The sequence below is a fragment of the Notechis scutatus genome, chromosome 1, assembly GCF_049901735.1.
Source record: "Notechis scutatus isolate UNSWTSFEM ecotype Mainland chromosome 1, rNotScu1.2, whole genome shotgun sequence".
Lineage (NCBI taxonomy): Eukaryota > Metazoa > Chordata > Lepidosauria > Squamata > Elapidae > Notechis > Notechis scutatus.
This window is the reverse complement of record NC_142009.1, coordinates 243,020,001-243,046,994: the sequence shown is the minus strand read 5'-3', so window position 1 is coordinate 243,046,994 and position 26,994 is coordinate 243,020,001. Positions and strand designations below refer to the sequence as shown.

The 26,994-nt window shown below is 41.2% G+C and overlaps 1 protein-coding gene across 1 annotated transcript in view; it reads left to right on the top strand.

Annotated features, from left to right (window-relative positions):
- The first annotated feature begins 484 nt into the window (after positions 1 to 484).
- The window catches only part of NUCB2 (nucleobindin 2), a 44,788-nt gene continuing 18,278 nt past the window's right edge, over positions 485 to 26,994 (top strand). Inside the window, exons 1-4 of the mRNA XM_026668321.2 lie at positions 485 to 559; positions 22,545 to 22,685; positions 24,927 to 25,034; positions 26,694 to 26,820. Of these exons, the coding sequence (XP_026524106.2) occupies positions 536 to 559; positions 22,545 to 22,685; positions 24,927 to 25,034; positions 26,694 to 26,820 (400 nt within the window). The 5' untranslated portion in view covers positions 485 to 535. The remainder of the gene's footprint in view (positions 560 to 22,544; positions 22,686 to 24,926; positions 25,035 to 26,693; positions 26,821 to 26,994) is intronic.

The following is a 26,994-nucleotide window of genomic DNA, read 5'->3' as shown; positions in this document are numbered from 1 at the left end:
CCCCTTTCAGATTCCGAAAAACAACACCACCCCGTTAGGCTTCTCCCCATTGGCTCCTCTGCATTCCGTAACTCCGGCTCCCCTTCTCAAAGCAAGCGCGTCAATGAGGTTTAAAAAAAACAAAAAAACAAACCAGGCCCCGCCCACTCTTATTAGCGCCACGTACCTTCCCTCGGTGCAACGCAGCTTCGTCACTTCATTTCTGGTCGCGCAACCGTACCTGGTTGTCTCGAGGTAGCCCAATCGTCGCCCTACGCGATCCCCAGAAAGGGGAGCGCCCCTGCCAATCCGTGAGCCGCAAGAGGCGGTACTTGTCACCATGGGAACAGGGACTAGGTTTGCCGAGAGAGCAGTTTCGGGGGTGGGGGTGTATTGGCAAAGAGAAGGAGGGAAGGGAAAGAGGAGGGAGGGAGGGAAAAAGAGGGGAGTGCACGAAACAAACCCCGACGCCGGGGTATTTTGCTGTTTCGGCTCGAGGGTTCCCGTCGAGAGAAAGCAACCTGCTCAGGATCACCTGGTCTCCACCTCTAGAGCTATGGATCCTTGCCGAAGGAAGCAGGTAAGCTATGGATCCTTGCCGGAGCAGAGCAATGGGGGATCAGCTTGGGTTACCCCAAGTTTCTTCCCTTACCCAACAATGCTCGGGGTTTTGTTTCACAATTTGCATGCATTGTCAAAGGGGTGGGTTATAGAAAGAGTATCCAGGCTGGCCGACCGGCCCTGGAGTGTGCATTTCTCCGCGGGAAGTTGGAAAACTTGACAGGCACCGCAAGAGAAGGTTGCAGTGTGGGTGAAGCAGAACCCGGTCCAAAGGATTAGCATCCTCGGATTTCTGTCTTTAGCATATGGATTCAGAGTTCCCCATTGGATGACAGCAGGAATGGCAAGGAAGTAAAGTTTCTCGAATGCCCTCCGTTGGGATGAAAACACTCCGGTTTTTACAAAGAGTGGGTAATGATTTAAAGTCAGCCAAAGGTACAAACTGAAATGGCAAAGGTTTGTATAATGCTGCCTGAATGTGGTATCACTCATTAAAGTAGACGTAGAAGTTACCTTGGGGTTACGTTTCACCATCCCTTATTTCAGACTCTAGTTTTCCAAAGTTTAGGAAAGCTGTTGTGAAAGACAGTTTTAAACTGGAATTAATAGGGTTGTGGAAAATGGCATTTAAGCACAATCTGATGAGTAATAATACAAGCTTCTAGTATTACAGCACTGTATCATTATTGGATGATGAAATGTTTGTCATATCAGCTTCTAGTATGATCCCATACAAATGATATGTTTATCATTTATGATTGTTTTAGGCTTGGTCATTTATATTCAGAAAACTCCTATGATATTCTGAGAAAATGAACCACTACTACTAAATTGACATTTTTCTAATTATGGTCTTGCAACATACAACAATATATAAAAACAGTAATTTATATAAACTGAATTAACTGTTTCTAAGTTAAAATGCATGTTTTAACATCACATTTTGTAAGTACTGCCTCCTCTGAAGATTGAGAAGGAGACGTTAGTAGCTTTTTTGTAGTAAAGTAGCAAATGATTTATTGGCTTTGGTTATTAAGATGTATATGAAATGCAGAACAATTTAGGATAAAGTATAGTTATTTGTATTAAGTTATTAGATCTATTTGAAATACATTGCTTAGAAGCAAATTAACTTCTATAGCTTGATTCATAATAGATAATGATGCCCAGTTGAAATAAAGTCCACATTTGATAGTTTAGCAATATTTTAATATAAAGTTGAAAATTAATATTGCAAGAATTTTTTATCCTTCCTTGTTTGATGATTCATGCTTTCAAGCTAGTCTTTCCCCCTGGCATATTGGACTTATTTAAAATAAAAAGATATCAAAACACCTGAACATATGTTATTGGAACCATCAAAACATCTACTTGTATAATGCAGGAATCCAAATTTGAACATTTCCCCCCTGAAAATGTGACAAGCGATTAAAGTGCTGTTATCATTAAGAAGTTAAACTGGGAACTATCTGCCTGTAATTTAAGAACATTATTATGTGCCCTGCCATGTGGGAGTATTAGCATGAGGGAATGAACAAAGTTAAGTCTTTGTAACTTCATTGGCATTCAATCTTTTCTATCTTTATCTTTCCCATTTTTTAAAAAAGATTGTAGCCTCCTTGGGTACTTTTTTTAATTTATGGAGTTATATTATAATGGTATACAATTGGGGGTGTTATATAAATAAACCATATAGTACAAGATATTAAATTAGAACTGAAATCAGCCTCAACAAGTCACTGGCTAATTTAGGACCAATTGCTCTTTTAAAGTATTTCTTGAAAATATAACGGCACCATTTCATTTCAACAACTTAGAAGTAAGTTGAGAACTGTTTTTAAGATAAATTAGTTTAAGAATAATACTTAAACTGCTTGAAGAAAGGGATATATATATATATATATATATATATATATATATATATATATATATATATATATATATTATATATATATATATATATATATAGTCTTTATATTATTAATATTCAAAATAATGTCAAATTACTGTTAAGCTTGAGGTAATACATACAACCACAGACCACACTTAGTCTGTTTAGTGTTGAAACAGTAACAGTTTTATTACCAAGGAGTTGCAACATTTTCTTAGGTGGGTACTTTTAAAGTGGAAGGAAGAAGCATTAGGTGAAATATTTTGAGAATGCAAATATCTAAAATCTGTAATACAAAAAAATCAATAATTCTTCACCAGTAATTGTTTTCCTTTTGTCTTTATAATTGTTACATTTAGTAGTAGATTCACTTTATCTGTATTCTTTATTATTATTAGCCATTCTGGCATTTTCCTTAGTAGAAAAGCTAGATATAAAACTAAATATGATAATTCTGTTAAGGCTTTAACAAGAAGCAATGTTTTCATATGACTGTTGAGGCTAAACACAATAGGAATAAAGGATTGTAAGCTGTTTCTTTTTTATATATATCTGTTAATCCACATGGGAGAAACCATCCAGTTCTTTATCTTCCAGATCTTCCAAAGGGCCCATTTCACTAAGTAAATATGGTTAATGTTGAGGGATGAGGTGTAGTTCAGTAACATCTGGAGGATAACATGTTTCCTAATGCTGGGAGAGAAGATCCATTGGATTTCTCTCCATTCTTCTATTTCTTAGGAATGTCTCAGTTTTGCAAGCAAATTAGCAGAACCTGTTGGGGTGGGCAGTGCTTTGAGCTAAAAGGAAAAAGATGCTTTAGACCAGTATTTTCTCAACCTCAGCAACTTTCAAGATATGAGAGCTTCTGGCTGGGAAGTTCTAGGCACAAAGGTAGGACACATCAGCAGCCCCTTCAATCAAATATATGTTTTCAAAGGATTTCAGTGAAGCTTTGGGGGGCAGCTACATGCTGCATGTTGAGAAAGCTCTGGAGACCCCTTTCCCCTTTATATAGAAAGTGCTGCAGCTACTGTACCACATGTACTAAAATATCCATAATTTCTTCCATGAAGTAGAAAAAAAATGAGTGCGTGTGACTTATAGCACATATCAATCCATTTTCAAACATCTGTTATTCCTACATTTTAAGATTGAAAATTAGTGCTTGTCTTATCATGAGTCAGCAATATAAACTCTAATTTGAGATTGCTAATTTGAGATATAAAAGTGGCATAGATTTAATTACTTGAGTTTAGAATTGGGGGAGAAAAATCTTCAGCAAGCAGAATTTTAGAAAAAAATTTATAGTCTCCAACTATTCCACTACAGGCAGGATAAAACAATTTGGAGAACAGCTATAAACTCTAAAAAAAGAAGCGTGCTGGACATTAGATGCCATCTAAACGATTCCTTCTTGATAAGTCTGATTAAAAAAAAAAGAATTGGAATGGAGCTATTTAGACAATGGAAGCTAGTCCCCTGCTTAGACAAGGAAACTAAATTAAATATCCCACGCAGACAGTTGTTGCTGTCTGCTTGAACTATCCAACCAAAGGGAGAAACGTAAGTGATTTGTGTACTTGTAATTTTTAATCATTGAACTGCTCCTGTCTAGAAAGTTTTTCTAATATTCAGTTGGAATTTGTTTTCCTATAAGTATTATTCCGTGCTTTGCACTCTAGAATGCTCTCCTATTCTTCTTCCGTTTTCTCTCTGGAAAGCCAAACATTCCTAGTTCCTTCAGTGCATATTCATAGGACTGAAATACTGTATGATTATCATCGTTCTGATTATTGCTGTTCAAGTTTTGTTATAATGCTTGAAATTGGGGATTGATCATGCAAGCTAAATTGAAACCGTCATATTCCATGATTTGGAATTTACACTTATGTTGATGCAATCTAACATTGTAGTGAGCAATAACCAGCTGCTGGATGTTGCATTTGCATTTGTCAGCTGGTTAACACATTTGGTGTGGTAAGAACGTTTGGTCTTGTTAAGGGGAAATGATGCTGAACCTTTGAAGAACTTCAAAAGCAGCTATTTCTTACCAAAATAATTCTTTTCAAATCCTTTGAACTGATCTAGAGACTGTGTCTATTGTGGGGTTTGTTTTCTGGGTCTGTTATCAATGTCTTTTTTTTAGCAAGTATAGGCTTACTTTAAAGGGCTGTAAAAAATGTGTTTCTTCTTTTAACTGGTCTTAATTGGAACTGAAGGTGAAAAGCAGTGTTACATTGCTTTCTGTTCTGGGATTATTTAGAAAAAAATATTCCTAGTGCTATTTGGTGATATTTTTATTCTTTTATTTTTGTTTTGTTTTGTGAGCATTTTATTGTAAGAATTTTTGATTTACATCACTGTGTTTTTTCTGTTGAGTTTGAACCGCTATCATTAGTATTGTGATTGGCTATAAATGCTATATTTGATGATGCCCATTACGTATTTTCCTAGTATTGGATAAGGTACATGAAAACCAGTGAAGTCCTGATAGAACATTGCAATGCATCCAATCTATGGGGAGTATTAATGAAAAATGCCATCAATATATCCCCAAGAAGCCACTTTTAAGGATAAGAGATAAGAAAGCTTTGAACTAGCTAAAAGACGTTGACACGTTGTATTGTGAAGCTATGGGAGTGACCATAGTGCCAACTATGTGAGTCATGTGGCATTTGGGCAGTCCTAGAATCTAATCAGATAAAGACAAGTAGTTGTTAATGCATACAAGCATGATAATCTAGGCCAGCAAAGATGCTACTTTTAAATATTTTAATCCAACTTTATTGGACAACTTAGCATAAAATGAGTTAACATCTGTGATAATTAGAATTATTTTTATAGAGATAATGAATGGAAAGTATTTTTTTCTGCAAAATCTGGTAACCTGAAATTTTGAGATGGGATCCATAAAACCATATAATATCAAATTTAATAATATCAAATTCCAAAACAGTGGGGTATCCAGAGTTTTCTGATTATACTTTGGGAGGTAAATAAGTTAGATTTCTGAGGTTTATTATGCAGATCTGGTCATAAACGTCAAGCTTTTTCATCAGCTTTAATTGGATCTGATACAGTGATAAATGGTTGGACCTGTTCATAATTATGGGAGCTCAGCTTTAAATATGGCTGTTGTTTCTGAATTTTGTATGGTTTTGTTTGATAAAACTGTGTGGTAAATTATACCATATACAATTGTTTTAGAATTGTTGGTAAAAACATTTTGTATGGGTCTAATGTTTTAACAATCCGAAAGATTCTGTACAAGAATCTTTCAGAGTTGAAACAATAGTTGCATATGTCAATGTGTTGAGATGCACTAGGAAAATAAAATTGGTTCATTGGTATGCAGTTCATTCCTTTTGTGATGAAAGTATTCCTCCAGTCTTAAATGGAATACCGGTAGTCCTCGATTTACAGCCATTCATTTAGTGACAATTCAAAGTTACAATGACACTGAAAAAGTGACTTATGACTGTTTTTCATATTTACAACCATTGTAGCATACCTATTTCGGCTCAGTTGTGCTTGTAAGTTGAGGATTACCTGTCCACATTGTCGTGCATGTAAACTATTGCTACTGAACATAAAAAAGGCTATTGATCAATTATCATTTATAAATCTTTTTTTAGTTAATACATTCCTTTTGTAAAGTGGCTATCAATACATTTTGGATGAGGACGTTATAATACTGGCTTGTTCTGTAGCAACTGACCAAGGGATTGATTCGGTGTGGATAGGATAATATAAAACTGTTATATTTAAGTTTAAAAGCTAAATATTTTATCTCACAATTTTTTTTCAATTTTTTAGTCTAGCCCATGGTTATAGGATTTCTACAGACCTCCCTTTGAAATACTATACAGAGCACCCTGGTTAGATTTTTAAAAAAACAAATCATACAAGATGTATATTTGCTGCCAATTGTGTGGGCTTCTCAGGTTTAGTGGATCTTAAATGGTCCTCCATTATATTGTTGAGAGTCAGACGTGATGGGTTGACAAGAGAAAAAAAAGGGACCAAACAAAATAAACAACGTTGTGGGAGAGATAAGTGTGCAGCGAATTCACGCTTTTAGTTTATTTTGAATGATGAATTACGGATCTTCAGTATTTAAGGTTTCCTTGATAATCGTGTGAATTACTTTGACTTTCAATAGGCTTCTCAATCTAGAAACAGATCCAGTGATTTCCTAAACAGAGAGTTTCTTCAGTGTAGTCTTAAGGTGCTGGGCTAGATTATGCTAGCTGGCTGGGTGATTCTGACCAGTTACTTACTCTCAGCCCAACCCACTTCACAGAGTTGTAGTGGGGAAGAATTGGGGAGGCAGGAGGAATCGGGGAGGAATTGGAGGCAGGAGCATTAGGTATATATGCTGCCTTCCATTGTGTATAAATGTTCCCCTTTTAACTGCATATCTTGATGTAGTAGTCTTTCTCAGCAATTATTTTTTTAAAAAATAATGTTTAAATTTTTCACTTAAACAGTGAAAACTGGCATTTCAGTTATTTTGGTCAATACTAAGCTATAAACTGGCTGTGTTTCAGCAAGCGATGTGGTAATATATGTTCTGTACCTCTAATAGTTGTGTAAGTATGGCTGAGAAAAGCTCCATCTGCAAGCCTTTGTATCTTTAACTTTTTAGGTGTACTTTTTCTCAACCTTGGCTGCCAGACTGTATTAAACAGAAATTCCATCTTCATCACAGCTGCCAAAAATATAGCAGGTTGTCCCTGGAAGCCAGTAACTCTGTTCATTTTGCCAAGAAGAAATATAGACCAGTCATTCCACTTTTAAAAAAAGAATGCATTGATTAAATGTCATTGACTATGGCAGAAGAAATTGTTTAGGTACATGTAATTCATTTTCCAATAAGGAAATGAATACTGTTCTATGTATCTTAGGTCTGTCTGCTTCATCCAGTTTTTGTTTTAGGTCTGAGACTACAGTCCTAAGCAGTTTCTCAGATAGGCTGTTCCATTGCATTCTGCAGGACTTAACTTGTGAGAGATCATGCTTAAGATTTCCATTATATGCCAGACCAGCATGTCTGATCAGTCCGTGATTGTAAATACAAAAAAATAATAATCTTAGTTGACTCCAATATAATTGGCAGAATTTTCTTAAAATGAGAATGCACTGCACTTCATTGAATCTACTGTTCTCCATGCTGTTGTAAGAGCCCAGGATGGGTATGACTCCTCCTGATGACATCATCAAGCTGGGTCCGTCTAGTATGAAAGTAGCAGCCTGTGGGAGAAACCCCCCAGCTTTGACTCAGCTTCTTTTGATGACCATAAGCTGGTGTCTCTGAAAGCAGTTTAGTTAGCAGCAAAAGCAAAATCTATCTTCATCATTGGCATAGCTGACAGGGAACTGGTGCAGCTGTGCCTTCAGGAGAGAGGGGCCCCACTCTCCTGCAACGCCGAGGATTCGACATTTTCTTCAACCGAGGGAGACTGTAAGTAGGGAGTAACTCTTGATCCTCCCCCACAGTCTTCCCTCAGCGATTTCGGCCGCAACTATCGTAAAGTTCGTATCAGCGATAACAGCGCCTCTCAGCTGATCATAAATTTTCAGTTTGGGGCTGTTTACAGTCTAAGGAGCGATTTAACCCCTGCATAGCCTGTAGCTCTTGTGAGCGGCCAATTTGGAGGCTTCTTCCTTCAACCGCACATGGCGAGCGGCCATTTTGAAAGCTTCTTCTAAAGAAAGTAGCGAGCGGCTATTTTAGGTGGCATCATCCCCCAAAGGCCAGCTTCTACTATTCATAAGCTCCTATTCAGGCTACTGCATAGACAACACATAGTGAGGATCGCTTCCAGCACCTTTGTGTCTGTTTATGCGTACTATGGATCAAGACATGGCCCACACAGAGCCTTTAGGCCTGATCTCTCAAGGCCCTCTAAGCTGGCAAAAGAAAGAGAAGGAGACAACGCTCCCAGTCTGTACAAAGGGAGGTGGCGGCCAAGATTAGGGCCAAAGCTTTGGGCCCTAAGTAAACATCCCAGGCCGAATTAAAGACAGAGAAACGAAGGCATGCAGCCTTAGAAAGGCAGTTCAACAAAACTGTTGAGCAAATGAGGGGTCAACTACAACAGGCTTCCCAGCCAGCCAATCCTCTAGTTGTTCAGCCAGCTACTTCTAGGGAGAGGGAAGATACCCCAGCTCCTCTTAGCCACCTCCAATCCTGGTCCCCAGAGCAACCTGAAATCCAACCAAGACCTCAAGACTTGAGCAGGTCAGGTCCCAACTTCGCCCAGACTCCTTGGGATCTTTCTTCTTCATCTATCCTATCCGTGGCCCAAAGCAGCTCTCGATCAAGTCCAAAGGTCACTTTTACTCCAACAGCAGCAGGTCTTCGGCCCCTGGATCCTCCATCGAGTGGCAGATCTTCTGACATCAACAAAGTAGTCTCCTTAGCCATCAGACAGGGTCTGGTAGAAGGGCTTCAACACATTTTCAAGCCTTCAGACAGACTCCCAGCTTTTCCTCTAGCACAGATTCCCCAAAGGGGACTACCTCGCTGTGTAGAACAAAGGGCCCATCTTACCTATGCGGAAGGAGTGGACCTCACTCAGGGAGAATATGAGGAATCATCTGAGCGCAGCCCCTCCCCTGATTGTGATCTGGAAGAGGGAGACATCTGGGACCCCAACCTCTTGGAGGAAGAGGAAGATCTGAGGCCTGATCAGCCTCCTTCGGCTTCTGTATTCAAATCCGCTTTATTCCAGCCTCTCCTACACAAGGCATTGGTAACAGCTCAGGTGTCACTGGAGGAAATTGCCCCCGAGCCTCAAGTGGTACAATCGGGGCATGGGGATTCCCTCTTCTCCAAACCCATTGTTCATTCGGAGGTCCTTCCTTCCCACATCATCTTTCTTGACTTAGTCAAGGAACAATTTGCCTTCCCCACTGCAGGCCCCCGCCTATCGTCCCAAGGTAGGCAGTTCTACAACATGGGTCCTTCCTTAGCTACGGCTCTGGCAGTTCCCCCAGTAGACACCCCAGTTGTGGCCTCCTTCTCCTCAAGCACTCCAACCAAGCCTGAGGATGTACAAAAGGCAGAGGACAAACGCTCCCAACAAACACTGAAGCGTAACCATCAAGCCTCGGATTGGGCCCTCTGGGCCTCGACTGCTGCATCATTTTTTACAAGGTCTTCCATCCACTGGCTACGCCAACTTCAAGGCTGCATACCTCCATCAGACTGTAGGTCACATCAAGACCTCAATAAGATCATAGCAGCAGCAGAGTTCTCGGCGGACACCACCCTCAATGCCGCTAAGTTCTCTTCTAGGGCCATGGTGTCACCAGTGGCAGCTAGGAGACTGCTATGGCTATGAAATTGGCAAGCGGAGCCTCGACAAAAGTGGAAACTAGCTTCTGCTCCATGTACCAGTGAGAAGCTGTTTGGAGATGCCCTTGACCCATTTGTTATTGAAACAAAAGACAAAAGGAAAGTCCTTTCATCAACAGGAAGGAGGGCAGACTTCCGCCCTACCCCATACCGGCCTCCCTCATTCAGGCCCGAAAATGCTTCTCGCTTCTCCAGACCTCAGAGAGCATATTCTCAGCGTCAAGATCAATGCCATGAGGCTACCGGCAGACAACAAGCTGTGGGTAAACTGCCTTTTCGTGGGGGAGGGGGTCGCTCCTTCTGTCGCTCTAAATAATCTCTTGTTCTCCCCTCCCACTGGAGGTCATTTGGGCTCTTTTGCTTCCAGATGGGAGAAGCCAACGACAGGCGCCTGGGTACTCAATACAGTAAGGTCGGGGTTACAATTAGAATTTCTATCACCACCCCCAGAAAAATTTCTACTCTGCCCCGTTTCCAGGGACAGTTCACAAAGGGCACTTATGGAATCGGCCATTAGTCACCTGGTCAATACAAGGGCCATTCAACCAGAATTACAACGTGGACATGGGCTTTATTCTCGGCTTTTCGTGGTCCCTAAGGCCTTGGGGGGGTGGCAAGCCATTCTCGACCTAAAATTTCTTAATGAGTTTATCCCATAAAGGTGCTTCAAAATGCAGACTCAGCATTCTATTCTGGAGAGCGTTCGGGAGGGCGATCTCCTCTCTTCCACTGATCTCACGGAGGCTTACCTCCACATTCCCATCTGGCCTCATCATCGCCAGTTTCTCCATTTCTGTTACCAGAATTCCCACTTCCAGTATCTTTCTTCTTCATCTATCCTATCCGTGGCCCAAAGCAGCTCTCGATCAAGTCCAAAGGTCACTTTTACTCCAACACTTCCAGTATCAAGCCCTTCCTTTCGGGCTCTCGTCTGCCCCAAGAGTCTTCACAAACTTACTAACTGGCATTGGTGGCTTCGCTTCGGTCTGTTCCAGTGAGGATTCAGTGCTACTTGGACGACATCTTGATCCTGTTCTCCTCCACCCACTCTGCCCATCAAGATCTTCAAACCACTCTGCATTGCCTCCAGTACCACGGTTTTTCCATCAACTCCAAAAAAAACCCATCTCTTCCCAACAACCAGATTGCTCCATCCAGGAGCCATCATCGACACAACTCTGTGCCAAGTTTTTCTGTCTCCAGCCCGAGGGCAGAGCCTTATCGAGATCATTCGACAGGTCCAACGTCAACACACTGTCTCCCTGTCACTGTTGTCCAAACTTTTGGGCAAAATGATCTCATGCATAGGCATCGTTTGGTGGGCACGGCTACACTCACGGGCTCTACGATGGTTCCTGCTCCCCTTTCAATGAGCAGGAACCAGCCACACATCTACCAAGGTCCTGCTCTCTGCAGAGGTCCGCCGTTCCTTCAAGTGGTGGCTTTCCCCTGCCCTTTCGAAGGGTCTCTCATTCAAGGAACCGGACAGACCGATCAACACCACCGATGCAAGTCTCCTTGGTTGGGGAGCCCACATGGAGTGTCTCATGGCTCAAGGGATCTGGTCCCGGTTAGACAGGACTGGGCCCATAAACTGGCTAGAACTCAGAGCCATTTATCTAGCCCTGAAACATTTCAGGGACAGGATAGTGGGGTCCCATGTGCTAGTGTTGACAGACAACATGGCTGCAAAGGCGCACGTCAACTGTCAGGGAGGCACAAGGTCCAGGGCCCTCATGAGGGAAGCTGAAAGGTTGGGAAGGTGGGCAGAGGGACATCTGCTGTCTATCACAGCAGACCACATCTCGGGAGTCAACAACTCCCAGGCCAATTGGCTAAGCAGGAGCCCAGTCGACCACGCAGAATGGCCCCTTCCCCAGTCCATTTTCAGGGATCTCTCCCTCAGAGATCCCTGGGGACCCCAGAGGTAGACCTCTTTGCCTCTCCCCCAAATGCTCAAGTAAACAGATTTTTCACCAGGTTTCCTTGTCAGAGAGCGGAGGGGACCAATGCACTTCGGAGCAGATGGCCCACCGGTCTCCTCTACGCCTTTCCCCCTCTTCCCATCATTCCGGCGGTCATTCGGAAGATGTTGGATGAATGGGCAGAGCTGATTCTCCTAGCCCCCCATTGGCCCAGGAGACCCTGGTTTGCAGATCTGGTGAACCTGTCTGTAGCCACTCCCTGGAGGATTCCAGACCACATGATGTCACTACATCAGGGGACACTGCTTCACCCAGATCCCCAGTGGTTCAAATTGACTGTGTGGCGCTTGAGTGGCAACTGTTAAGAGAAGCCAATCTCCCAGACCAGGTCATCCTTACTATCCAGGCATCTCATAAATCTTCTACGATGCATATGTACAATGCCACCTGGAGGGTTTTGTCATTGGTGTCACAGGGAAGGTCTCTCTCCTACAGTAGCGGGGTTCCACAGGTCCTCCATTTCCTCCAGAATGGCCTTGACAAAGGTCTGGCTCCTAACACTTTACGCCGTCAAGTAGTGGCTCTTGCTTCAGTCATCTCCTGAGATTCCTTCCCTTCCTTGTCCCATCATCCTTCAATTCTTGACCTTCAAGGTGGTTTTCTTCATAGCCATCACTTCAGCTAGAAGGGTGTCAGAGTTGGCTGCTCTATCTATACGGCAGGACCTCTGTACTTTTCACGACAATAGAGTTGTTCTTCGTTTAGACCCTACCTTTGTACCCAAAATAAATTCTGTATTCCACAGATCCTGAGACATAGTCGTTCCTGATTTTTGTTCCCGTCCACACCACGCCTTAGAGTGCAAGTGGCACACCTTAGATGTGAGAAGGGCTCTTAGAATTTATATCAAATGCACTTCAACGTTTAGGAAGACAAGGCTATGTTTGTATCCTTTCCCCCTTCCCACTGGGGGAACAAGGCCTCTCCTGCCACCTTAAGCAGGTGGATCAGGGCTTGCATCGCACAGGCCTACAAAGCCAAAGCTCTGCCAGTACCACACAGCTTGACAGCACATTCCACTAGAAGTGCTGCAACTTTGGCTGCCTGGACCACCCAAGCACCCCTAAAGGAGATTTGCAGAGCGGCTACATGGACATCCCCGTCTCCGTTCATCACTACCGCCTGGATTCCTATGCCTCCACAAGCGCGGCTTTTGGCAGACGGGTTCTTCAGCAAGTGGTGCGTACTTCGGAGTGAGAGACCGGATGAGGACCCTCCCAAGGACATGAAGACTTTGGTATGTCCCATCCTGGGCTCTTGCAGGAGCATGGAGGAGAATGGGCGTTGGTAAATTTACCTGAGAACGCCCTTTCTATCTATGCTTCTAGAGAGCCCAGCCCCTCCCTTGTTGCATCTGGATTGTCATGAGGTATATTATGGTTCACGATTCTGTTTTGGCTTTCAGAGACATTCACTAAAGACTGTCAAGTATCTTCACCAAAGCTGGGTGGTTTCTCCCACAGGCTGCTACTTTTATACTAGATGGACCCAGCTTGATGATGTCATCAGGAGGAGTCATACCCATCCTGGGCTCTCTAGCAGCATAGATAGAAAGGACGTTCTCAGGTAAATTTACCAACACCCATTTTCTCAATTGTTCCATTTCATAGTTTTTTGTGTAGACCAGAGGTATCCAACTCGCGGACCGGATGTGTCATGCTCTGGCCACACCCATGCCCAGTTTAGCAAAGGGGAAAAAAGTTGTGATACATCAATTAATGATGCGTGACAGCGCAAGTTTGACACCCTTGTTTAGATCAATGAATATACATGATGTCATTGCTAAATAAAAGGCTTTTAAATTCTTTTAAAATGACCTTGATTTATTTTAGGCTGATTTGGAATGAGAAAGATTCTAGAGAAAGATCCCTTGTATAAATGACTTTTGATCTCTGAGAGAAATGTGGGGGCACTCTGCAGATTATGATAAGCTAGCATATACAGGTAGTCCTTGGATTATGACAGCAATTGGGACTGGGATTTCTGTTGCTAAGCAATGTGATTGTAAAGCACGATGTCACATGACCACATTGCTTAAACATGGCAATCCTGACATTCCCCATTTCTGTTGTTTAGCGAAGACCTCCTCAAAGTTCTTGCCAGCTTTCAACAAAGTCTGTGAGGAAGCCGACAGCCAATTCCCAGGGGGCTCACAAGCAGGCTGGTGGGTAGATGAGTGGTTGCTGCCAGGGTGCGAAGGTGCATGGCATGGCTGGCATGGCATGAGTACAGCAGGGTTGAGGGTGGCTGCTGATGAGTGGGGGAATGTGCATGAGTGGCCAGTGGGGCACAACATGGTGGGCCAGGGGTATCTGCTGCCAGATATGCAAGGGTATGAGAGCAGTGATTGTAATGCATGTGAGTGCAGCTGAGTTGGGAATAACTTCCGTCAAGTGCATGAAGGTATACTCGTGGCCATTGAGATGTGGCACAATATGGTGAAACCAAGGGGTGATTGCTGCTAAGTGTACAAAAGGTGCACCAGAGTGCATGGGTGAACATGATGGGACTGGGGGTGGTGTACTGCCTGGTCAAAGAGAGTGCAGGTGGTTGCCACAGATAGGAGGTACCATGATGCCTTAGTCAGTTTCCTTGGGAGAAAAAGTTGCTGCCGTGTGTGAGCCTTACTGAAGTATATTGTAATCCTTTCTGTCACCTTCCCCATGGACTTTGCTTGAGGGAAGCCAACAGGGAAGGTCGCAAATGCAATCATGTAAATGTGATAAATGTACGTAAGGAAGCCATCATAAGTGTGAGCCGGGTGTCAAGCGTCCAGATTGCAATCACGTAACCTCAAGGATGCTGGAAGGACTGGAACTTTGAGGACTGATTATAAGTACCACTGGTTCAGCACTGTTGCTGAATGAGTGGTCATTATGCAAGGACAACCTATAAGTTGGGATTGTGCATCTCTTCACTTTGCCCTCAAATAGATGAGCCTGCTATAGTTAGGCAAGCAGCCAAATTATGTATACTGGGGCTCTGGCTTTTACTGCCAGCAAGAAGTTAGATAACAAACTGCTTATAAACCAAGTTAACCATAATTTTGTGTTCTGATTCCCTCAGGGCAGAGAAAATCTGAATTGCAAGTGTGTCCAGAAGATTGAATAAGCAAGCTGTAGATTTTAATCATTTGTTCTATCTCAACAATGACATAGCGTATCAAAATACAAGTAGAAAATATACTTCTGGCTTACTTTTCTTTGCCTGATTTAATCTTGAGTACCATTTAATGTGATGCCTTTCTGGATAACCTTCCTGGGATGAAAATTGGAAGGAATGTGTTTCAGTGATGCTATTCTTATTTGGCAGGAGGGTTGTAGAAGATGGTGATAGATTTCTCTGGTATATATTCTGCAGACGTGTTTCAGTGTGCCACATGTTAAATTATGAATGAGTTGAGCTTCTGCATGAAAGAAGTAATGAGGATAAAGAATAATAGTTTGAAATCCAGTTTAAATGAGAGAGTTGGTTAATGGATAGTATATTTAAAATTGTTCTTTTTCGGGATTCTGTCCCCTTAGGAGATAAAATGTGCAGTTCAATACATGTTTCTTGAACAAGTCTCATCAGCATTGTTAGTAACTCAGCTGAGTCTGGTGTGCCCGATCAAGGCCATTCTTGCGTATAGAGAACATAACCAGAGATGCCATGCTCTGGCAACCTCTTGATTTGCCTCCCTTCAAGAACTTTTTAAAAAGTTCCTAGCACATAATTTTCAGGTTCTTACATAACTTTGTGGCTTATCATCCATTTCCAAGATTCAGCTGAACTGCCAGTATTTATCTTTAAAAGTACTACATGCTTTGAAAACAAGCTATCGGGAAACATTCTACATGTGCATTATGACTGTCATTGGAAATAATGTTTACATCTGTTATGAGATATTGCAGCTGCAATGATTCCAGTTATATAATTTTAAGGAAAGTTTGACTAGTAGTCTACCTCTTCTTCTTTTGCTGGGCCAAAGATGCACCTTCTCTTTTTAAACATTTCCCATTTGTTTTATTTATGTGTGAAATACTTGCAAATTATTACCTAAATCATATATTCTATTTTGTCTGCCTTGTCATTCGCCCCACCACCACTATTTCATTCGATATCCTTACACAATTCTTATCTGTTCACTATCTTTATTATAGCATGAGTTGTAGGAGGGCAAATGATTAGTAACCTTCATTGCCAAGTGGGAAAATTGAACTTTGTTCTCACTGTTGATGTCTCACTGGCTAGTAGTCATGGTAGTTATACATTACCATTAGTATCACAGGCAAGAACGCTGTATTTCTCAACACTTACTGCTGGGAAGAAGAACAGAAAGATGCTGCTATAATTGTGCCATGTTATGGGATTTCCACTGAGTAGAGAATGTGAATTTAAGAGGCCTTTGCATTAGGTGAACTTTGGAGCTCCATCCAGTCTGGTTTTTATGAGGTTCCACACACACACGGCTGGGGGAGAGTGGGGAGAGAAGGGACCAGAGAGAGAAGAAAGAAAAAGAAAGTGTTAACATATTTGCCCTTTTCCGGCTGATTTTGAAATAATCTTTGCACAGAAGACTTTTCCAATTTTATGTATTTTTTGGAGCTGCTTATAATTTTACATCCATGATGGCAAAATTGTGTGATAGTTTTGACCAAGAGAGAATGGCTGACCTGTAAACTAGGTGACACTTTGGTTGTCTTCTGCTGACTTTACTGTTTTCTTTCTTCTTCATCCAGTTTAATTACTTCTGTCCAATTCTAAACTTTTGACTATAGCACAAAAGTAAATTGGAGTAGGGACAGTTACTAAGCTGACCATTTCTCTGTCATGCGTTGGGAGTGATGAGGGATTGCTGAAGCCCACATAGGGTGATCTTTTCTTCACCTGAATACCCAAGAACCAGCAGGGATTGTGGCCTCACTCTGCATTTCTTTCTTTTGAAGTGCAAAAGGAGTCAAGCTTCCTATTTGCTCTTCCAATTACAAAGAAAGAAGAAAAAGGAACATAGACTTTTCTCTTATCTGACTGAGATAAAAAGAGAGTCTCATGCCAGTCTTATATTTCAACTTCCAAGCATAATTTGAAGCTATGATTGCCATTCATCCCCCTGCTGTGCGTTGTCCTATTTTGCATAAAAGGTTTAACTCCTAATCCTGATTGAAAGTTTATTTGGCAAATATGTGAGGGCTGGCTGTGTTCCAACAACAGAATGGAATTAAATCTGCTGTTGACTAACGTTAACCCTTCAAGGTAGACAAAGATTAGGACATCAATCTCATGTAGGCCTATACTATACTATTTTTATTGTAAAGTTATGGCAACAGAATCTTGCAAACATCTCTCTCCCCTCCTTTCCTTTATCTTCATATGAATCAGGGAAGAGCCTGTCTGTGACATTTACACATCTACATTCCTACCCAGAACTCATGTTTCCTTTATCTGACCATTGCCTTGATAGCAACTCTTCCTGTCCTTCAAGGCAAGCCCTTTCAAAGACCATTTACTCTGTCTTCTACCATTCAGGAAACCATACAATATTTGAACTGCTATTGAGAATCTGCTATCTCCAGTGTTTCCATCCTTGCTCGAATAAAGTGCATTCATGTTTTTATCACCAATATCAAAAATACATATTTAATATTCCACATGAAAATTTGGAATAGTAAAGGATAATTAGATTAATTAGGCTTTTAAATTTGCTATTGTTGCAAATAGAATTAGTTATTGTTTTAAAATAATATCCTTTATTAGTATGATTAACCGTTTTTGAGCGGAGTTTTGTACAATGGAGTAGAAGAATGTTAGCTGAAGACGAGAGAGGGAAATTGGAGAGAACGCCATGGCAGATGATGAAAGGATTGGGTATAAATGAAAAGCAGTTTGAAATGGATAGGGCAGGGGTAGGGAAACTTGGCTCTTCTATCACTTATGGACTTCAACTCCCAGAATTCCTGAGTGAGCCATAAAAGGTTCCCCATCCCTGGCCTACTGGTTTTTCAGTAGTGGGGAAAATCAATTTTTGACTTGAATCGGACTGTTTAATATACAAGGGTAGGACATGTGTCCTACCTTTGTATATTAAACAGTCCCATTCAAGTCCTACATTTGTATATTAAACAGTCCCATTCAAGTCCTACATTTGTCTATTAAACAGTCCCATTCAAGTCAAAAATTGATTTCCCCCACAACTGAAAAACCAGTAGGCCAGGGATGGGGACCCTTTTATGGCTCACTCAGGAATTCTGGGAGTTGAAGTCCATAAGTGATAGAAGAGCCAAGTTTCCCTACCCCTGGGATAGGGGATAGTAAAGAAATTTCAGATCTGGGAAAAAGTGAAGCAGTATTTCGTTTTTAATGTTGGAGGTGAGTGGGTAGATCCACAGACCCCTGGTGAAGGACAAAAAGCTTTAGCTGCGGCATTGTCTTTTCAAATGGTCGCATAAGGACACGAAAAGCATGTGTAGTGATGAGGACAGTTTTCTGCCTGAGGAACAAGCTTGGAAATACTCTGGAAGCCTCCTCTTGAAAGTATCAGTGAGTGAGAAAAGGACAAGACTGATAGGCGTTGAGAGCTGGAGATAAAACAGATGAGTCAGGAGGAATGAATACAGAAAGTAGCTGGTCTAGTAGTTGTCTTTAGCATTGCATCAGAGGTCAACTGGAGGATGGAAAAAAGAAATTGAGTTGGAAGGAATTCAGATTGCAAATGGTTTTTAAATTCAAGGTCCAGGAGCGAGGGAAGCCTTGGGAAGAGAATGAAGGAGGTTGGGAAGGTCTTGCTTGCGTAACAAACCAAGGGCATAAGGTTTATGGGCACATAATCCCCGGTAGGTTTTGAAAACAGGATTGTTATAAATTGATAAATTGACTGTGATCATCTCTTAGGTATTACAGCCATAAAACCTTTCAATAATTGTTTTATGGAAACAGAACCCATTCCAGTTTGGGAATCCGATCCAGAATGGGGCTGACCTGTATTAAATGCTCCCAGAAACGTAGTGAGTAAACCTCTCAGCTGCTTCTATTTGAAGCAGCATTGCATCTCCATACTACCATAGTTAGTGAGAGCTCTGAGAATTCCCCTTTGCAGATACTTGTCCAATTTATGCAGTTACTCCAGACAGTGCTCTCCACTCAGATATCAAAAAAAAAAAAAAAAAGAGAGAGAAGAAAACAAGTGGGTAAGGCCTACCCTCCCTCAATTCTGGTTTGATATACAGAATTTTTTGAGTTTAAAAGTAAATTGATTGAGAGAATTTAAAGTATACAAAGAGAACCCAGTAGAGCATCCTATTCAAGAGCTTATATTCCTGAAGAAACAATACAAACATCTAGCCAAAAAAAAGTTCACCAGAATTTTCTGGTAGCTATTGATAACAGTATCTCAAGCCTGGAACTCTACTCTGTTTTGGCATCCGATAGTCTCCTACCCATTTGATTAAGTCCTTTTTACTCCCTTATCCTAAACCTCCTTCTGTAGTGGGGGGGAGCATTTAGAGCATTATATTCACACAAGATTCCTGACGTTAACCTGCTTCCAAATTGGGCCCCAGTTACAAGTTCTGAAATAAAGCCACTCATTGATCAGTGAAAGCTTTGGTGCAGTGGCCTAGAGGTGGAGCTCTTGCCTCATAATCAGGAGGCTGTGAGTTCAATCCTAGGTAGAGGCAAATACTTCTCTCTCTGGGCAAGATGAGAATATATCTGCTGAATATAACTCCGCATTGGTGGCAGGAAGGGCATCCGGCAGTAAACACTCGGCTCCATTAAGTTGCCCAGACTACATCCCGCAAGGGATTATGGAGTCGTTAATTGGAGATGACTGATCAGCTAAAGCTTGCTAAAGCTCCAGGCAATGATTTTATCATATCTGAAATACTACGAAATAATCTAGAATGGTAGACCCCTTTTCTTGCCTTCCAGTTACTTATATTGATCACACTGTGGAAATTCCAGAGGATTGGGGCCTAGCCATTATTGTGTCCATTTACAAAAAGGGCACCCAAAACCTGTCAGTTAACTATTAGCCTCTTAAATATAATTAGTAGACTCTGTGATAGAGATGTGTACCACAAATTAGTCAATTGGATTTGGATTGATTTAGAGCACGTATTGCAGATGAACCAGCAGGCTTGAGTCTGGACACTAATTATTAACATGCCATTATTCTTCAACACTTAGCCGAAAAATAGTGCACATGTCTAAACCAGGCTCATCTTTATATATTACATTTATTGATTCAGGTCCATATTCGATCTAGTAGTTCCCAGAGAAAGGCCCTGGTCTAAGCTTCTGCATACAAACATTGACAGATGCCTATTATTGCTAATGCATAATCTTTACAAAAACTCCAGAATCAATGCAGCATGCAAGACCACTACGCTACTGAAATTCTAGCCTAGAGAGGAGAAAGGCAAGGATGCATTCTAGCCCCTCTGCTGTTTAATCTCTCTGTAAATCCACTTGTGGCCCAATTAAACCAATTAGAGCACCCTCCCTCAAAATTAACTAATAGACATAATGCATCCCTGTTATGTACAAAGGATATCGTACTTTTGTCACAAATGCAAGTTGGACTTAGATGAGCCTTGAACGCTCTGGCTAGTTACTGCTCTGAAGAGGCCTTTGAAATCTACAGTAATAAAACCAAGATCTTTGCAAAAGGACCTTTTTTTTTCCAGAAGACCACAATCTATTCCAGCAAAAGTGAAGTTACATTCAGCTCAGACTATTGCACAACTGCTCTTTTTGACTCTTCTTTTGTTCCTCTGGAAAGGATGCAGTCCAAATTCCTAAGAGCTATATTTAAGGTAGTGCACTGTGTCCCAAATGTTATACTAAGGAAGGAGGCAGGACCAGCTAAAGTCAAAACAGGTGCATGGATGTACATTTTTGCATATTCGTTAATACTACTCTTTTTCCCTACAGGTTTGAGTTCTCTCCTTAGAGTAGACAATTTTGAATCAACATGGTTCAGGGCTTTCTCACAAAAACTTCCTTGACTTACAACCACAAGTGAGCCTAAAATTTCAGTGGCTAAGTGAAACATTTGTTAAGTGAGTTTTGCCCCATTTTATGATTTTTCTTGCCACCGTTGTTATGAATCACTGTAGTTGATAAGTTAGTAATCTGGTTGTTAGATGAATTTGGCTTCCCGATTGACTCTGCTTGTCAGAAAGTCACAAAAAGTGATCACACGACCTTGGAACACAGCAAAGTTCATAAATAGGAACCAGTTGTCAACCAGTTGTGAATTTTGATGACATGATTATGGGGATGGTACCAAGGTTGTAACTATGAAAAACGGTCATTGTCACATTTTTCAGTGTCATTGTAACTTCGAACGGTTACTAAATGAACTGTTGTAAATTGAGGATTATCAGCTGAGATTATGCCTTTGTGGACAAGAGGCCATTGAAACTACAGCTCACGTCCTGCTAGATTTCATCTTCTATTATGACTCATGGACTCGATTTATAACACCTTGCCTAATATAATACCCAGGAAATACTGGATATTACAGTATAGTATAAATACAGGAAGGAACAGATCAGACATCCAGCCCTTGCTTATCAATGGAGACCGAGTGGAGCAAGTGGCCAGTTTTAAGTTTCTGGGTGTTACCCTAAAAGAGGACCTGACCTGGGGTGCCCACATTGCAGCCCTGATCAAAAGGGCCCAGCAGAGATTATACTACCTGAGGTTTCTCAGAAAACAACAACTGAATGAGAAACTGCTGGTAACCTTCTACCGCTGCACCATAGAGAGCATTTTAACATACTGCACCTCTGTATGGTTTGCCAATTGCACAGTGGCAGATAGGAAAGCGCTCCAGAGGGTTAATGTCATTGCCCAGAAGATCATTGGTTACCCTCTCCCCTCTTTGGAAGAGCTTTATAGCTCCCGCTGCCTTAAGAAAGTTCAAAACATTCTCAAAGATCCATCTCATCCTGGGGAACCCTTTTTTTGAACTATTACCATCTGGCAGACGGTACAGAATAATAAAAACAAGGACAAATAGGCTGAAAAACAGCTTCTATCCTAGGGCAGTAGATCTTTTGAATTCTGCTGTATAGTGCAGTGTTGGTGTGGAGTCGGGGTTTACAGTTCAATGTGTGAAGGGTGAAGGATGTGTGTTTGTGTTTATTTTCATGGTCATGATGTGCACTGAAGATGGTGTTTGATTTCGTTATACGAGGTGCAATGACAATAAAGAAAACTAAACTAAATACTGATCTTTTTGTACACACAACTACTGCTATCAGATCAGTAAGGAGTAATTTCTTTGAATGTGGCCAAATTCTGTTATGCTGTATGCAAAATTAGGCAGGCCCTTGACTGGGTAATCTACCACTAATTGTAATATATTATTTTGTCTGTTGTTCATTTTACTTTTTATTGTTGTTGTTTTTAATGCTTTTATTTGTAATGCTATTGTGTGACCGTAATAAAAATTGATTGATTGATTGTAAATTGAAAACGGGGAGAGGAAAATAGGTATAGATAGCTGTGGTCTGGTGTGCATAAAATGGAAGTATGCTGGCTGTTGTAATAAATATTATGTGTGGGTAGGAAACAGGTTAGGTTTGCAGAGGTGTACTGCACACTAGAGTCAGTCTCAGTGTGATATGTGCTGTAAGGTCCTTATAGAGACTGGCAGAGGAAAGACCAGTGCAGGGATATTATGATGGAGTCACATATCGGCACTGGGAAAAGCAGGGAAAAATAAGTGTTTAATACTGGAAATTGCTCAGAGTGATATCTTGTTTTATTTCAGATAAGATGGAGAACTACTTTACTACAACAATGTGTTTTGCTGCTGACCTATGTTGTAATTATATTGGAAGCAGTGCCGATAGATGTAGACAAGACAAAAGTAAAGGAGGAAGAAACATACCCCGGAAAAGTAGATAATCCGGTAAGTCCTTTAATTAAATGTGGTTTTCAATAGCAGCTTTTCCAACAATGCAATATTTCAGACTAGAATTAATACATTACCAGTGTTTAGATCCTCTGTGGCATACAGATTAGCTGCATCTAGATATATCCCTATTGGGTTCTGGGAATATTAGAGCCAAAGAAAGACAAGACAAAAAAAGTTAAATAAAAGCAAAGTGAGGTTTAAAGCATTGTCCTAGGCTACAGATTATTTCTTAATATCTTTAATTATAGCCAGGTTGGTCTAATGCAGAGGTCCCCAAACTTGGCAACTTTTAAGATTTTTGGACTTCAGCTATGCTGCCTGGAGAATTCTGGGAGTTGAAGTCCACAAGTCTTAAAGTTGCCACGTTTGGGGACCCCTGGTCTAGTGGGTTAAGGCACCAGGCTAGAAAGAAGCAGACTATGAGCTCAATTCCCACCTTAGCCATGAAAGGCCAACTGGATAACTTTGGATCAGTTACTCTCTCTCAGCCTGACCAATCTCAAAGTTGTTGTTGTGGGGAGTATAGGTGAAGGAAGGTGTTTTGGGATGCATTATCACTGCCTTATTTGCAAAAATAATAAATGAAGGTGGAATTAGCTCAAATTTTAGTCCCAAGTGTTATACTAATGAAAGAGGCAGGACTAACCAAAGTCAAAACAGGTGCATTGATCTGCATTGGTTAATACTATTTTTTTTCCCTACAGGTTTCTCTACAGAGTTCTCTCCTTATAGTAGACAATTTTGAATCAATATGGTTCAAGACTTTGGGTCAGTTACTTTCTCTCAGCCTGACCTACCTCAAAGAGTTGTTGTTATGGGGAGTATAGGAGAAGGAAGGTGTTTGGGATGCATTATCACTGCCTTATTTGCAAAAATAATAAATGCAGGTGGAACAGGGGTGGGATTCTACTGGTTTTGTCCGGCTCTGTAGAACCGGTAGCTCTGAAGAGCAGCAGACATAGAACCGGCTCTATGTCTGCTGCTGTTTTGGCCCACCACTCGCCTGGGCTCTTACCTGACCTTTATTTCCTGCTTTTTCAACCTCTGCTACCGTTCAAGGCACAGCTGCGGTTGAAAAAGCAGGAAAAAAGTGCTGTTTGAAACGCTGCTTCCCTGCACGCAGCGCTGCTCAGCTGTCCAGGCAGCAAGTTGACGAAGATTTACATGTACGCGCAGCATGCAGGGAAGCACATCGTAAATCACCGAACCGGTAGTTTAACCTGTCGGATCCCACCCCTGAGGACAATTTAGCTCAAATTTTAGCATTTGCAGGAGTCCTCCCTCTGCAGCCATTCATTCAGCAACTGTTTGAAGTTATGACATTGCTGAATTAGTGGTAATTACAACCAGTCTTCAAAATTATGGCCAGTGTATTGCCTCTGCAGTTACTTGCTTAAAATTTGGGCACCTGGCCTTCAATTATAACCTCAGTGTGTGCTTCAATTGCCCTCCATTATCTTCCCCCATTTCTGCCCTTTTTCCATCCTGCACTCTACCACTGATACCTATCTATACTTCCCCATCTTCGACATCTTCTTTCTTCCCCTACTAGCCTGAGATCCAGGTGCTGGGCAAGGGCACAACCCCAAGGTGTGCAGCAGGGTGGCAGAGCTTTGTCTGCTGAAGGCAGCTTGCTGGGTCTGACTGGGGAAAGAGACAGAGTGGTGGTGTGGGTGGCAGCTATTGGCAGTGTGCAAGGCCTTGTGAGACTTTGCTAGCCCCTGGTGACCCCTTCGCAAGTCCCTCTTCACAAACCAGGCCTGGCCCTGCCATCCAACGTTGCTCATAGTGTGCATATCTTGAGGCTTACACCCTTGCCCAGCGCCTGGATCCAGGACCAGCAGCAAAGAAAAGAAGATGGTGAAGATAAGCTGGACGCAGCGAGGGGGGTTGTAGTAGTGATAGGTATCATTAGCGGTGTGAGGGGGGCAAAAGGACAGAGATATGGAAGGAGATAGGCAGGTTGTATTTATATGCAGTCGTAAATGCAAGCGAGTTGCCAGTTGCCCAAATACTAATTATGTGACCGCAATGGCCGTAATGTTGAGGATTGATTCAAACTACCACTACTACATCTTCAGCACTGAACAAGAAAAGATTATAATTGGTTGTTGGAAAATCAGCAAGGATAATGAATACCTACTGTAGATGAAATATTTTATATAGATAAAGCAACATTTCTCATCCCTGCCTCTACTTTAATAAGGAAATGGTAATTATATGTATATCTTAAAGGACACTGGATTGTACTATGATGCCTATCTCAGGCAAGTGATAGACGTTTTGGAGACAGATACACATTTCAGAGAGAAACTCCAAACAGCAAACATGGAGGATATAAAGGTAAATATAATAACTAGTAAATTTTAATAAAATGAAAAAAAATGAGGTCATTGGTTTTACCTTCCCTGTGTTCATTGAGAGAGAATTAAATCACTTGCTATAAGCATGTCTCTGAAACAATGCTAAATATGTAGCTTTTGGGGGGGAAACACCAAAAGCTAGAATTCTCTGTTTTCTAGTTAGAAAAAGAATCTATGGAAAATAAAATGAATTATTTTGGATCCTGTATTAATTTGTGATATGTGTCCATGCTAGTGTACTTGTAGTGCAGAGTAACTACTACAATTGTAGCTGAAGTATTTTGAAGAGTTTTAGAAATACTTTAACATTCCTATGCTGTGATCTTCTTGAGTACTGTTATTTTTTTCTACTACCCCGGAACAAATGTTTTATCCAGATTAAAATATCCATTAATCCATACTCTCCTATGCAACTTTGCCTGTTGTCTGATGGATTTCAACCAGGCCAATCAAAGGTAGTTTGGTATTCAATAGCTAATAAGCAGCAGCTCACTTCAAGTGAGGAATGATTTTCCTTTCTGACTCCCAGCATGAAAACAACAGCTGAGACATAGTGTTGGGAAACTACCCGTGAAATTAATGTTAAACGAAAATGTTATTGTTCAGCCTTTTCCAGGGTGCATTTTAATAAACCAAATCATCTCAGTATCAGGGTATGACTTGTTACAACATGCGCTCTTGGTGTCATCCATTCCAAAGATTTCAGTTCAATATAGAAATGACAATCCAGAGTGATTGTGATGTAGAAGATGCTGCATAGTGTACATAATTGTAGTCTAAATATATTGGCTTCAAAATACTGTTAGTGACACATCTATTAAAGCATTTCAGAGAAAACACAAATTGCTGTTAGTGCTGAAGGCTCTGCCTCTGGGGGGAAGTGTCTCAAAAATCTGTCTAGGAGCTGAAAATTGGATTATTTTACTGGATTAATTTATGCCACCCAGAGTTAGTTTTGGTGAGATGGGAGGTCATGTAAGCCAGATGGGTGGATGGATGGACGGACAGACAGATGGATAGAAATTTTGCATAAAGTCTGTTACATCATTACCAGTCTTTGGTATATATGCTATTTAGGATCTTTTTAATCAGTTTACTGTTTTTCACTGAATTATTAAGTAAAAAGGATACTCATCAATCAGTGGTGGGATTCAAAAATTTTACTACTGGTTCTGTGGGTGTGGCCTGGTGGGCGTGGCAGGGGAAGGATACTGCAAAATCCCCATTCCCTCCCCACCCCACTAACCTGCTTTCCAGCTCCATTCTTCTGTGCAGGGCAGCAAAAGAGGACCCAGCCGATCAGCTGGGACTCGGGAGGCAGAGAATAGATGGGGGCAGGGCCAGTCAGAGGTGGTATTTGCTGGTTCTCCGAACTACCCAAAATTTCTGTTAATGGTTCTCTAGAACTGGTCAGAACCTTCTGAATACCACCTCTGTCATCAGTGCTCCTGCCCTCTGCTTTTAAAGTTTTGCTTGGGGTTTGAAAATTTCAGATCTTGGTTTCTTTTAGGAGAATATATTATTATTTTACTTAGTGCATTCAGTTATACATTGGTAACCAATGAAATTATCCTCTAGAAAAATAATTGTGACGACTTTTTATGTCAATGCTTTGTTTATGTCAATGCTTTGTTGACAGAATGGAAAGTTTAGCAAAGAGCTAGACTTAGTTGGCCATAAGGTGAGAACAAAACTGGATGAACTGAAAAGACAAGAAGTTGCAAGATTAAGGATGCTAATCAAAGCCAAGATTGATGCATATCAAGGTAAGCAGACAAAGGGGAAAATGGATGAATTAGCAATAATGTTTCAATTTTCTCCTTCATTTACAGCTGTGTTTGATTCAGATAAAACTGTTCCTTTGGTGTGTTTTTTTACTTCATTACATATTCTTGTTCTCAAAAATTAGGGGTGAGAATGACAAGCTCATTCTGAAAAAA